Source organism: Rousettus aegyptiacus, unplaced genomic scaffold, assembly GCF_014176215.1.
Source record: "Rousettus aegyptiacus isolate mRouAeg1 unplaced genomic scaffold, mRouAeg1.p scaffold_m13_p_7, whole genome shotgun sequence".
NCBI classification, from domain to species: domain Eukaryota; kingdom Metazoa; phylum Chordata; class Mammalia; order Chiroptera; family Pteropodidae; genus Rousettus; species Rousettus aegyptiacus.
The window spans coordinates 63,715,510-63,727,863 of record NW_023416310.1 but is presented as its reverse complement, the minus strand read 5'-3'; the positions used below and the strand labels follow the sequence as shown (position 1 = coordinate 63,727,863).

The 12,354-nt window shown below is 44.5% G+C and overlaps 1 protein-coding gene across 5 annotated transcripts in view; it reads left to right on the top strand.

Annotated features, from left to right (window-relative positions):
* The first annotated feature begins 252 nt into the window (after positions 1 to 252).
* The window catches only part of UXS1 (UDP-glucuronate decarboxylase 1), a 101,511-nt gene continuing 89,409 nt past the window's right edge, over positions 253 to 12,354 (top strand). The window contains exon 1 of one of the 5 annotated variants that reach the window (XM_016142272.2): positions 253 to 428. In XM_016142272.2, coding sequence (XP_015997758.1) covers positions 335 to 428 — 94 coding nt within the window. In that variant the 5' untranslated portion in view covers positions 253 to 334. The remainder of the gene's footprint in view (positions 429 to 12,354) is intronic. The other 4 variants (XM_016142271.2, XM_016142270.2, XM_036224148.1 and 1 more) reach the window with 4 other exon arrangements.

Genomic DNA, 12,354 nt, shown 5'->3' with positions numbered 1-12,354 from the left:
GCACGCACTTTTCCCTTTCTCTGCGCAAGGGGCACCTCCGTAGAAAACACGCCAGTAGGCGCATGCGCTGCGCCCGCCCAGCCACCCCTTGCAGCTACATTCTTCGAAGACCGAGGTGAGAGCGGCGGGAGCAGTGTCTGACCAGAGAGGAGGCGGAGGGGCGGGGCGGGGTCGCGCGTGCGCAGTGATTCTGCCGGCAGGAAACCCGGCGCACGGGGCGGGCCTTGCGAGCGGTGGGCGGGGCTCTCCCGGGCCGCAGCTGCTGCCGCCACCGCGCATTGTGCAGCAGGCTGGTCCCCGCGCGGCAGGGCCCTGGACTGGCGCGCCCCTGGGGATGGTGAGCAAGGCGCTCCAGCGCCTCGTGTCTGCCGTCAACCGCAGGAGGATGAAGCTGCTGCTGGGCATCGCGCTGATCGCCTACGTCGCCTGTGAGTGCGCGCAGGCGGCTTGCGGGGAGCCTCATTCATTCCTGGGCACCGCGGTGGCGGGTCCGGGGGCCGGCGAGTTGTGTGCGGCCCCAGGGCGGCCCCGCAGCCCAGTCTCCCTCCCTCCCTCCGGGGGTACTTGTGCTTCCTGCTCTCACCCTTTCGCGAGGGCTCCGGAACCCTTTCACCCTTTCCACTTTTGCGGCAAAACAGCCGGCCAACTTGGGCGCAGACCCTTGACTGCTTAGGCCCGGGCGCGGAGACCCGGAGGCCGGGCGGAGGGGCCCTTGCCCCAGGACGCGGTGACCGCCGAGCCCTGCGCGGCGGAGGCGTAGCTGTCCTCAGCTGAACCCGTGCGCCACAGCGCCAGCCCACTGCCCCAAGTCCCCCTTCCCCGGTCGCGTAGGGCTACTGTCCACGTCGCCCCGGGAGCCGGCGAGGGTCCCAGCTGACGATTCCGAATTGTGCCGCACGGGGACACCCTGGGGACGCCCGCGGCCGCGCCGCCGTGCCGTCTTGGTTAAGTGGGATAAAAATACTGTTGTCGTTGGCATAGCCCCCACTCCGAGTGTTCTCTCGGCAGGAAAATTACTCAGCATTTAACTATCGGGGAGCCAAGGGTTGCTGGCCCCCGCCAGCCAGCGGCCGCTCCCAGGTGTGTGCGGGCTCGCGGGGTTCCCGCGGCGCGGCGGGTGGGCGCTCCTAGCCCGCCCCGGCCCAGCGGGCAGGCGCTTCCGTGTGTTAAGTTCTCGTATCTGTTATCACTCACGGCCGCTCCCGAGAAAGGGCAGATGTTGGACCCTGTGTCTTCTTAAAGGCAGGAACCATTGTTTTTCTTTTTTTTCTTTCTTGATTTAAGATTTTTCGATGGGAATATATTTTAATTGTTGCTGCTAATACTTTACCAAAAAACAGAATTGCACTAGAAATAACTCCCAGTGTGAGCTCCGTTTGAATCCTAGCCACCAGACAGTACACACTGAAATGAAACCACCTGCTAACCGGTTGAGTTACCAATATCTGATTCCCCAGATGAAGGGGTACTAGGGAAAGTGGCTTCAGTTGAGCATTAAGAGAACATGTGTGATTAAGACCCAGCCTGTCTGGTGGAGCCCAGCTGTTCCAGGAGGTGGAGCTGAGGAAGCTCTAGTAGGGCTCCTGGTTGCTAGGCAAGGTTTCAAGCCGGGAGTGGGTTTAGATGTGAATAGTTTGCAAGGGAGGAAGTTTGTGTGGTCAATTTGAGGTAAGAAAGCTGAGACCCAAGGGGAAAGACTACTTAAAGTTGCATAATTATTGTTATGACAATAATTCCTAAATTTTCTTAACACTTACAGTGGCTGTGCAGGCACAGTTCTCTTTCATTGTCTCTTTTTGTTATCTCAACAGTCCTAGGAAATAGGTACTATGATTATTTCTATTTTAGAGGTGAGAAAATTAGAGCCAAGAGAAATTAGAAGAATTTCTAATTTTCTCACACAGATGGTTTCTCACTCAGATGACAAGTTATGGAGAACCAAGTTTTGAACACAGAAAGGCTGGGGAGCTGAAGGCTAGAGCAGAGGTCTGCAGCAGGTTCAGTGTTGATTATGGGGGCTTCTAACATTAGAGGGGTTTAGAATTAACGTAGGGGATCTAGGGAAGCCAGTAGGAAATCCTACCAAGTCCTTGTTGTCTGTCGCTGTGCTTGGCACCAGGGGACACCAAAGAGTGCAAAACACCTGGGCTGTGCAGTCCTGGAATCTAGTGGTTCTCAAACTGGAGTGTGCCTCAGAATCTTCTGGAGGGTTTGCAAATCACAGGTTGCTGCCCTACCATCTGAAGTTTCTGAGTCAGTAGATCTGGGGCGGGGCCTGACTGTTTGCACTTCTGACAGCTTTGCTTGGGAAGCTATTGCTTTTGTCTTTGGGCCCCCCTCTTTGAGAACCACTTGGCTTAGAAGGTGAGGTGGCCGTGAATTTAGCTATCACCCAAATGAAGGTTAAGTTACAAACTGGTAGAAGCAAAGAGTTTATAACAGGGACCCCTGAGTTAGGGCAACCAGGGACATTTGTTTCTATGAAGAATTGAGGTCTGAGCTGAGGATTGGAAGATATGTAGGAATTAATAGGAAGGTAGAGGAGGGAATGTGTTGGAAAGGAAGGAACAGTGTGCGCAGAGGTCCTATGGCAGCCAAGAGCAGGGAGTGTCTGGGAATACAAAGAAGGGTAATGACTTTGGAGTGTGAAAAGGAAGTATAGTGACAGGGCTGCTCCACCACACAGGGACTGAACAGGCCTGGGAGAGAGGCTTTGTGCCAGTTTGTGAATTGGGGGATTTCAGCTATGAGACGTTTAAGATTTAGGTGGAGGCAGTTTTACTAATGAGCAGGGGAGGTAAATCTGAGACACTTTGCAGGAAAAATGTTACAGGCCCCTGATTGATAGGGTCCAAGGATACTGAAAATGTAGTAAGTTAACAATGACTTCTGTGATTATCAGCTTCTGCTTTTCCATATTAATAATCGTGCCCCCCCCCATTATGAGTACTTTTGTTGACAAAACTGTCTATATTCCCAAATTACACTCACTTTCATTGTTAGCTAGTCCCCCTTCTAGAAATACTCCCCCTATTCCTCTCTCAGGTTCTACTAGTCTTTCTCTTTCCACCTCTTCCCCTTTTGCCTCCTCTTTCTCAGAGTCATTTTTGCCTCCTGGGGCCCAGAGTCTCTCTTATTGCTACCCATAATTTTCCTTGGTGGTGAGCATATGCCACCTTGCATTGCCCTTGAGTTCTTTTCCATGCATGATTTCTTCTCAGTAAAATCCCCAATCCTTGAGGGCAGGGGACATGTCTCCAATGTTTCAACTCTTGTGGCACTTAGGTCAGTGCTGTTATCTCATTGGAAGAGCTCAGATTGTTTGAGGATCCTGCCCACCTACTAGGTAGCTTCCTTGACAGAGACTCAGCTTCAGGTACCTTTAGTGTTATTTTAACCTGGACATAGCTGTAGTTTAAAAAGTCAGATAGCCTCTGCAGAGGTTGTTAGGCAAAACGGTGTCCCCTGCCACTACTTACCGCTCCCCAGAGGCAAACAATTCTCTTAGGCGATTATTTTGGTATTTGCCTTTGTGCTGTAGAATGATATGCTTCTTGATTTTTCGTTTGTAGATATTCATTACCTAGTGACTTTCTTTTTTGGAAGTTGATTGTTTATTTTCTTTCCTCCTAACCCATGCTCACCACCTCCAAGTAGTTTGGTGGAATTTTGAGATCAGCATTTGGTATTTGTGCATATGACTAAATGCCATTCATACTGGGCCATGTTGTACATAACTTTTTGTTTCCCCTGGAGCTAATAATTAGCTTTTTAAAAAAATTACTTTGTTTTTTATGTGCTATTACCGATTGAACTCCAAATGCTTTGTTGGTTGCCTGTATCTTCCTGAAAGATCCTCAGATCGACAGGGCTCAGTTGGGGCACCTTCCTGAAGAATGGCCCAGCCTTGGACTTGCTCTGCTCATCACATATCTCCTGTCCCCTGACATCTTCTTGGATGTGCACGGGGCGGCGAGGAGGGACCATTTTGAGACTTTGTCCAGAAGTGTCTTTTCTGCCTTCGCATTTAATTGATAGATTGATCATGTAGAATTCTAGAAAAAGTTTCCTTCAGAAGTTTTTAGGCATTATTCCACTCTTTTCTGGTTTCTAGTGTCGATGAGGAATTTCAAGCCAGTCCCTTTGTGTTTGACTTGCATTTTCTTTCTGGAAGATTTTAGGATCTTTTTGCCCGTGATAGTGGTGTGCACCACACATTTCCAGTCCTGCCCTCTGCCTTACCTCACTCCTGGCTTTGGGTGGCCTCATATCATCACCATGCCTAGGGCGGAGGGGGTGTCTCCTTCACTTCTGGGCTCAGTGGTTAGTAGTGAACTCAAGTTTGTTTCTATAGTGTTCCAGATGACAGTGCTCAGTGTCAGAGTCTCCCTCTGCCCCCAATCTCTCCTTGTCCCTTAGAGTGAAATAAACTTGAGAATCCATCTTTGCTGCTCTCAGCCTCTGAGGGTCCTGGGTTGATTGTTACCACAGCTGTGCATAGCCTGCCCGACTTACCTGTCTCTGTGCTTCGTCTGGGTGCCTTTGTACCCATGTTCAGGATACTTTTGAGCCCTTGCAATCCAAAAACTCAAATTTTTCAGTGCTGGAGTTTTCTTGAAGTATTCTTTGGTTATTTCCTTTCTAGTTTCTCTTCCTGGAATATTATTATGCTGGTGTAGAAATTGCCTGATCTGGTCCTTTAATTTCATATTTTCTCCTGTTTTAAGCTTTGCTCTACTTTTGGGAAACTTCCTCTTCTTTGTATTCTAGCTCTTCTAGTGAGATTTTAACATTTTGTTTTTTGCTATCATTTTTCACTTATAAACTTTGTTGTTTTCTGAATTTTTATAAATTAAAAAAATGTGGTCTTTGTTTCATGATTGTATTCTCTTCACGATAATTTTGTTTGTTCAGTTTTTTCTCACTGAAGAGTCTCTTTCCTCCAGGTCATTTCTTTTTTGTTCAAGGCTTTCCTCAGCTTTCTGGTGACTGAGGTCATCTGCTGGTGTTTGAGTGGAGGACTCGGGTGAGGATCCCTGAGCTGTCCCTTGACTGTAAGCTATGTCACTTACTGGCAGAGCCTCCTGTCCTCAGTACCATGGGTCTGTCCTTTGAGCTGTGGTGACAAGGTTCTTATAGGCCCCTGCTGGACTGGGAGGCCTGGCGGCCTGCAATCTGTGAACCCAGTGGATAGTGAGCTGAATAGTACTTTCATCATTGTCCCACTTGGACATGGGACTCCCCAATCCAAGATCCCCTATTCTGCCCTTTCCGGAGATGGAACTGCCCATCATATGCCAGGGCAGGGAGTGAAGCTGGCAGTCTTACTGCTGTTTGGACAGATTTGAGTCAAACTCCTGTCTTAGCTGCCTTGTTACCCCATGTCCAGTTGCACCTGGCATGACCATTCTTGACCCTTCCAGGGTATCACTGGGCCTTTCCCTCTGCTGGCCTCTCATTCTCTTAATTCTGCCCTCAGTCATCCTTTTTTCATCTTCCAGCAGCATTTTGTTCCCCTTTTCCCTTCCACCTAGGTCTGTGTCTTAAACAAGAACAACAACAACAAAAAATCTATTTTCTGATGAGTTAGTGGCATTTAGCAGCTAGTTTTTCATCTTCAGCTCTTGAAAACTAGAGTTGTGATATCTAGTCACATTTATTTAATTTTTAGCTTGTCATGGATGTAATGGCTTTGTATTTGTGGTACCTTTCTAGTCTATCCTGTCACTGTTATTCCATTGAAAAGAGAAGACAAAATTAAACCCTGAAAACCATATAGAAGCATGATTATGACTGTTAGCTTTGCATTTATGATAATAGACTTCAAACTTCTCTGAGCAGGGACTTTTGTTGGGGGCGGTTTTGCCCTTAATCTAATCAATCCCTCCTAAATTCACTCAGTAAACATTTACTGGCCTGCTGCCCGGGAGGAGGCATGGTAAGTTAGATACCATCCTGATGTTCTAGTGGGAAAAGACAGGGAAAAACAAGCAAGCAAACTATAGTATAGGTGATGTTTCCAGAATAGTGGGAGCACCGAGACTTAGCCAGCGCTGGTTAAATGCAGGTTCCCAGGATGGTCCCCAGACCTCTGGGTCAGAGCCTGGCTCTTGCTCTCTTCCCTCCTTAGGGGTTGGGAGGGGCAACCTGGAGATTATGTCTAACCCTCAATATTTTAAGCATTTCTGTACCTATTTTCTACTCTTTCTAGTGAAGAAATAATTCAGTAAACATTCAGTCCTCTGCCTAGATTTACCAGTTGTTTCTTTGTTTTGCTACATTTGTTCTTTCTACGTTTTAATACTTTTTTTTTTGTTGAAATATTTGAAATTGCAGACAGAATACTTCACTTTTAAATACTTTAATATAATCTAAGACTAATTGACATAAATAATGTCATCTAATACCCAGTCCACATTTGAATTTCCCCCAATTGTACCATAAATGTCTTTTATAGTCTTTTCTGTTTTTTTTGTTTTGTTTTGTTTTCATTTATTTTTGTTTGGTTTGGTTTTAAATCTAGCATCTAGTGAAGGTCTACACATTGCATTTGGCTGTTATGTCTCCAATTTTTTTTTGTTTCTCATTAAATTTTACCTTTTTAAAAAAAATCCCAGGTCTCTTGACCTGTAAAATGTCCCACACTCTATTTGATTACTTCCTTATGATTAAATTTGAGTAAACATTTTTTAGTAATGCTTGTGTGTTATGTGATTTGCATTATATCAAGGTTGTCCCACTGTTGATAAGTTTGGATCATATCATGAAAGTTTGAAGGCACCTTTCCCCAGTACACGAGGGTTGTGATTCTTGGAACTTTTGGTGCGTTTTGCCTGAAGCAGTTTTTATACTGGGAATTGCAAAATGGTGATTTTCTGATTCTGTAAATCTTTTTGTTCATGAAGTGGTACTCTTTTGAAGGGAAAAGAATAACTTGCCCTCCCCCTCTTCTCTCTCTCTCTTAGTTTCTTTTGGCTATTCTCACAAATTACCATAAATCAGGTGACTTTAAAAAAGAGAAATGTATTCTCATAGTTCTGGAGGTCAGAAGTCAGAAATCGAGGTGTTCATAGGGCCACTGTCCTTCCACAGACTCCAACAAGGCACCTAATTTTGGCTTGTGGCAGCATCACTCCACTCTGCCTTTGTGGGTGGTCATGTTGCCTCCTCTTCGGTTACAGCTCCCCTACATCTCTTACAAGGACATATGTCACTGGATTTAGGGCCCAACTGGATAATCCAGGATGATCTTTTGGTCTCAAGAGCCTTAATTACATCTGCAAAGACTCTTTTCCCAAGTAAGGTCATATTCACAGGTCTAGGAACAGGATGCGGACATACTGGGGCCGGGGTGGGTGGGACCAGTCAATTTACAATTTTGTTTAAATCACCCTGGACTCACAGGTTCTGTTACTCTTTGAGTGCTTCTATGATCTTCAGCTGCTCCTAGCTCGTCTTATTTCCCTGCCCCAAACCTGGAATCTGCCATTTCTCCAAGGAGCCCTGCTTCCTTGCAGCACAGATCATTGTTTAACAGTCAGAGTCTGAGCAGTAGTCTTGCCCTTTGCTGTAAAGGCGTCATGGCTTCCAGACCTTTCTTTCAGTGGATGGAGCCAGGAAATGTACACAATTTTTCCATTCCTGGATTTATGCTGATACCCCCAATTTTGCTCTTAACGGGTTTCTTCCTTATCTTTCCCCATTCTGTATTGCGATTTCCTTTTTTCCCCACAATGAAAATTTTATTTGTAATGTCAGTAAAAATTAATTTGCTCTAAACTCCCATACACACAGAACAGTTTTAGAATTACTACAGCAATACCACTACTAACAACAAACTTAAAAAAATTCAGGATTTTTTTGTAGTTCTTTTTGTCCTTAGAATATAGCCCACTAAGGATATGCAGTTTATTGTGTTCAAAAGCTACTTGAAATAATTTTTTCCTGTGCCTTATTCAAAGTAGGTTCATTTTTTTTTGTTTGTGTTCAGTTTTAGGATTCGCTTTTTTCTAATTGTTTATGTAAACCATTTATAGGCATACCTCATTTTATTGAGCTTCATTTTATTGTGCCTCACACATTTTATGTTTTTTACAAACTGAAGACAAGACCCTTCACCAGCAAAAAGATTAGGACTCGTTTTATTGTGATACCTACTTTATCGTGGTGCTCTTGGACTAAAGCCACGGTATCTCTGGAGGTATGCCTGTACATGTTTCAAAAGTCAAACTATATAAAAAGTTACAGTGAGTCTCTATCCCATTCCCATTTTTATTAGTCTGTTTTATCCATCCTTGGTTTCTTTTTGTAAATATAGTCTGTGTGTATCTATGCACATACTATTTGTTTTTACCCCAAAGACAGCATACTATACAGACAGTTTTGCCTTTTTTTTTTTTTTTCTTTTCTTTCCTGCTCAATATTTCCGGGAAAGTGCTCCACGTATAGAGATCGCCTTTGTTCTGTTTTATAGCTTCTTAGTACTCCTGTGCATGTGTGCATTGTAGTTTATTTGACTAGTCTCCTATGGAAGTTATTTCAGATATTTTGCTATTACAGATAGTGCTGCAGTGAATAAACTTGTGCATATGCTCCCACCAGCAATGCAAGAGAACAATTGTTTCCTCTCAGCCTTCCCAACAGACCGTATTGGCAGATGGAATTCTCATCAATCTGAAAAATGGTATCTCATTGCTTTAATGTGTGTTTCTCTTATTATTGTGTGTCAAATGTTTAAGGGCTATTAATATGTCTTTTCCTGAGAACTGTATGTTTTTGCCCATTTTTTGACTGAGTTTTTGGTCCTCTTTTTCCCCTTATATTTAGGAGTTCTTTATACATTTGGGATGTTAATTGTCCTTTGTGAAGTAAATTGCAACCATTTTCTCATGCGTGATGTGCCATAGGGGAATGTATAGTTGGTCTTCATCTATTTGTAGCACAGACTTCTTAAAATCCTTGGGGTTTCCTGAGTGATGGGAGTGCTTTTGTCATTTGTAAGAACCCTTTCCATACCTGCGTTTATGCCAAGAAACTGACTTAGAGTGGGGCCCCTGGATAGTGGTACTGGTCACTATTAAGGCCAACTTTGTGCTTAAGAGGGTTGGCACCTCTAGCCCCACCCACTGACCCACCGGAAGAGTTTTGGGGTTAAGGGACTGAAGATTGAGCACTGTAAAAACTCTCCAACAATGAGATTTGTTGAGCTTCCTAGTTGGTGAACACGTGGAAGTGCTGGGAGGGCGGCGCACCCGAAGAGGGGACGGAAGCCCCGGTCTCTTCCCCATATGTTGCTCTATGGTCGTTGGCATCAATTCAGCACCAGTGGGAATCCCCAGTTTGAGGTGCAGTGAAGAAGGAAAGTTTAGTCAGTGCAAGTCCCTCAGTTGTGATACAGCACAGCTGTGAGAACACCTGTGAAACAGCACTGCTGCAAGGTGGCCCTGGAGCAAAGCCCCCCTCTGACTAGACAGCTCGCCTCTGTGCTTTCCTGCTCCAGCCTAGTCCACTCCAGTCCACTATGCTCTGGTGAGATATTGTTGGTACTTCATCTCCAGCCAGGAGACACAATCTCTACTGTTGGTTGGAAAGGGAAGGTGCCCTCTCTAAGGCAGTGGAGAGCTGACTGGTAAAGCCAGACAGCTCCTTCCCTGGGTCATGATTGATTCATCCTCTTGCAAATGAGGACTCCAAATATTCAAAGTTTGATTGGTCCTAAAGGCAATGTCCTGATTGGTCAGAATGGAGCTTCTCTAAATGGTCGATGAAAATGCTAATTAGCTGCACATTTCCGATTGGACGGGGAAAGTCTCAGTCCTATTGGTTGCAATGCTACTCCAGGAACTCCTTTATAAAGGAACACAGCGCGGGAGGCAGACGCTTCACTGCAGGCTTCTCCCTGATGTGTGGCATTTGAGAGGAGCTCCTGTGTAGAAATGGCTGCTAGGCTTTTTTTTTGTTGTGCTTTCTTTTTTTTTTTGTTTTTTAATTTGAGCCCAGTCAGTCACCAGGAGCCCTTCTTAGTAGGTATTGTTTTTCTCAGGGTTCACATGAAGAAACTGTTTTCTTGAATTTTTTGAGCTATTCTAGAAAATTATTGAATCCAAGGAGGGAGTTACAACTTGTTCATCAAAAGTATAGGTAGTCCCTGGGACTCGTGTTTGGAGTCTGAAGTAGGGACAGTCTTATAGGACTGAGCCCTTAGCATGTGGGGTCTGATGTTAACTTCAGTCTGTTAGTGTCAGAATTGGATTGAATTGGATGCTCAGTTGGTGTTCACAGGATGACAGAATTAGTTATTGGTGTGGAAAAGCCCACGCATTTAGTGGGATAAGTGTTCTGAGAATAGAACCAGGTTTTAAGACCTGTGAATTATCTTCAACGGCTTTCCTATTTCTCCATGTGATTCTTAAACTGATGAAGGTATTAAATGAGAGAAGTGAGACCCGGGACTTTGAAGGAGTGGGGAGGCCTTGAGACCCAGGAGTTGTTGGTATTTATAGGTTAGATAGGATTTGTACAGTGGAGGTGAAGGCAAAAGTGCCAATATGGCCACAGGCAGGGTGCAAGGAACCAGGATCCTTTGGGTCTTTAAAGGCAGAACTTGAAGTCTGACCCGACATAAACTTTAGTCAGTGAGATGAATAAACGTTTAATGAGAATTCATGCAGCATGAGAAGAAGATAGAGATTTTAGTGAAGATGCCCTAAGTATTCAAACATGAGGGAAGGGCCAAATATCAGTTTTGCATTTCGGAGCAGCCTGTCTAGCCTAAATATTATGCTCTGCTGTACATATCTCCCTGCCGTCAGTAGATATGCTGGTAGATTATAGCTCTGGTATGTGGCACCACTGTGTAGGCCAAGAAGTTGAATAAGTCTGTTACAAAGTTGATAAACTTTCATGAATGGCAAGGCAGGTTGCCAGCTTCTCCATGTGTGTTGAACACACCTTAATGCTATTTCAAGTTTTTTTTCTTGCTTTATGTTCTACAACTGTGCTGGGTCTTAGGAGATCCTGAAGGATCTCCTAAGGGTTGAGAGGAATACTTTGGAATTGGCTCTTTTCTGAAAAGAGTAGTTTCACTGGCTCTCATTCAACTCATCTTATAATTTAGGATAAATTGTCTAACCTTGCTGTTTCATTTTTTCAATTACAAAATGAAAATACTATGTTCTCATACCTTGTAGGTAATAATACTTTTTTAAAAACTATGAGGAATTGAAAGGATTTCTTTAAATACATGATAGATGAGCCACCTGAGAAAAATGTTTCCAGGTGTGGGTGTCATAAAGTAACAAGCAACAGAGGGACTGTTCTCAGGCAGAAAGGGCAGTGGGCAAGAGGGTGTTTCTCAGAGGGTGGGCTGTTTTCCTTATATCTCTTTCATTTAGAAAGGCAAGGAGTGAATTCCAAATTAATCCATCAGTTTCTTTGATTATCTGGTTCAACTTTTTATTACTCTAACAAAAATAAATAAGTGAAATAAAGCAACAACAGAGCACTCATACACCTTCACAATATTTTCCAGAAGGAGCCTGAATGTCCTAGAAAAGGAAAACCATTTTGTTAGGGTGGTGAGATTTGGGGATCTTATTCTTAGTGTCTTTGAATATTTTTATGGTATTTTCAGAAACTGCTAACAACATGCCGCTTCCAAGTTGGAAGTCAGTGGGCATAATGTAGGTGACTTGGCTTTCGTTTATTGGTTTTTAAAGTTGTAAGCAGACAACTGCAGCATAGCAGCAGAAGACCGAAAGTGTCCGAAGACTCAGTTGTAGTCAAGTGAAAGAATCACATTAATCAGGGCCAGTGACGATTTCTGTAAAAATGGTCCTTAGGTGTCAGTGATCAGGTACTCATAAACAGGTTCTTAGTCAATCTTGTATGCAGCCAAATCAGGATCTTAGTTCTTTCCTTCCTCTTCCTTTCAAATTATACTGAATTTAATTCAGATCCCCTTCTCTCTTTTCTCCCAGTGAATCCTAATTATTTAAAAGACAAAATTTCCTTCCCAGGTTCTTCAAACAATGAGAGTCTCCCCCACCAACACTAGGCTTTCTGAGTCCTCCTTAGGCTTCTTCTTGCCCGTGTTCCCTCCCCTAAGCCTCCCACCCCCAGGCAGGTGCTGAAATGAAGCAGCAGGAGAGACCTACTTTAATAAATGAATATGACGGGGAAGATGCTCTCTCCATTTTGTAGATGGGGAAACTGAGGCACAGAGTGGTTACATGACCTGTCTCAGCTCTTGGTTTGGCTACCTGGCAGTGTAGAGGGACCTGAGGAACCCCAAGGCTGCACCTACCCCATTCCTTAGCTTGGGGTAGGATTTTAATGAAATGTGTCCTGAAAAAA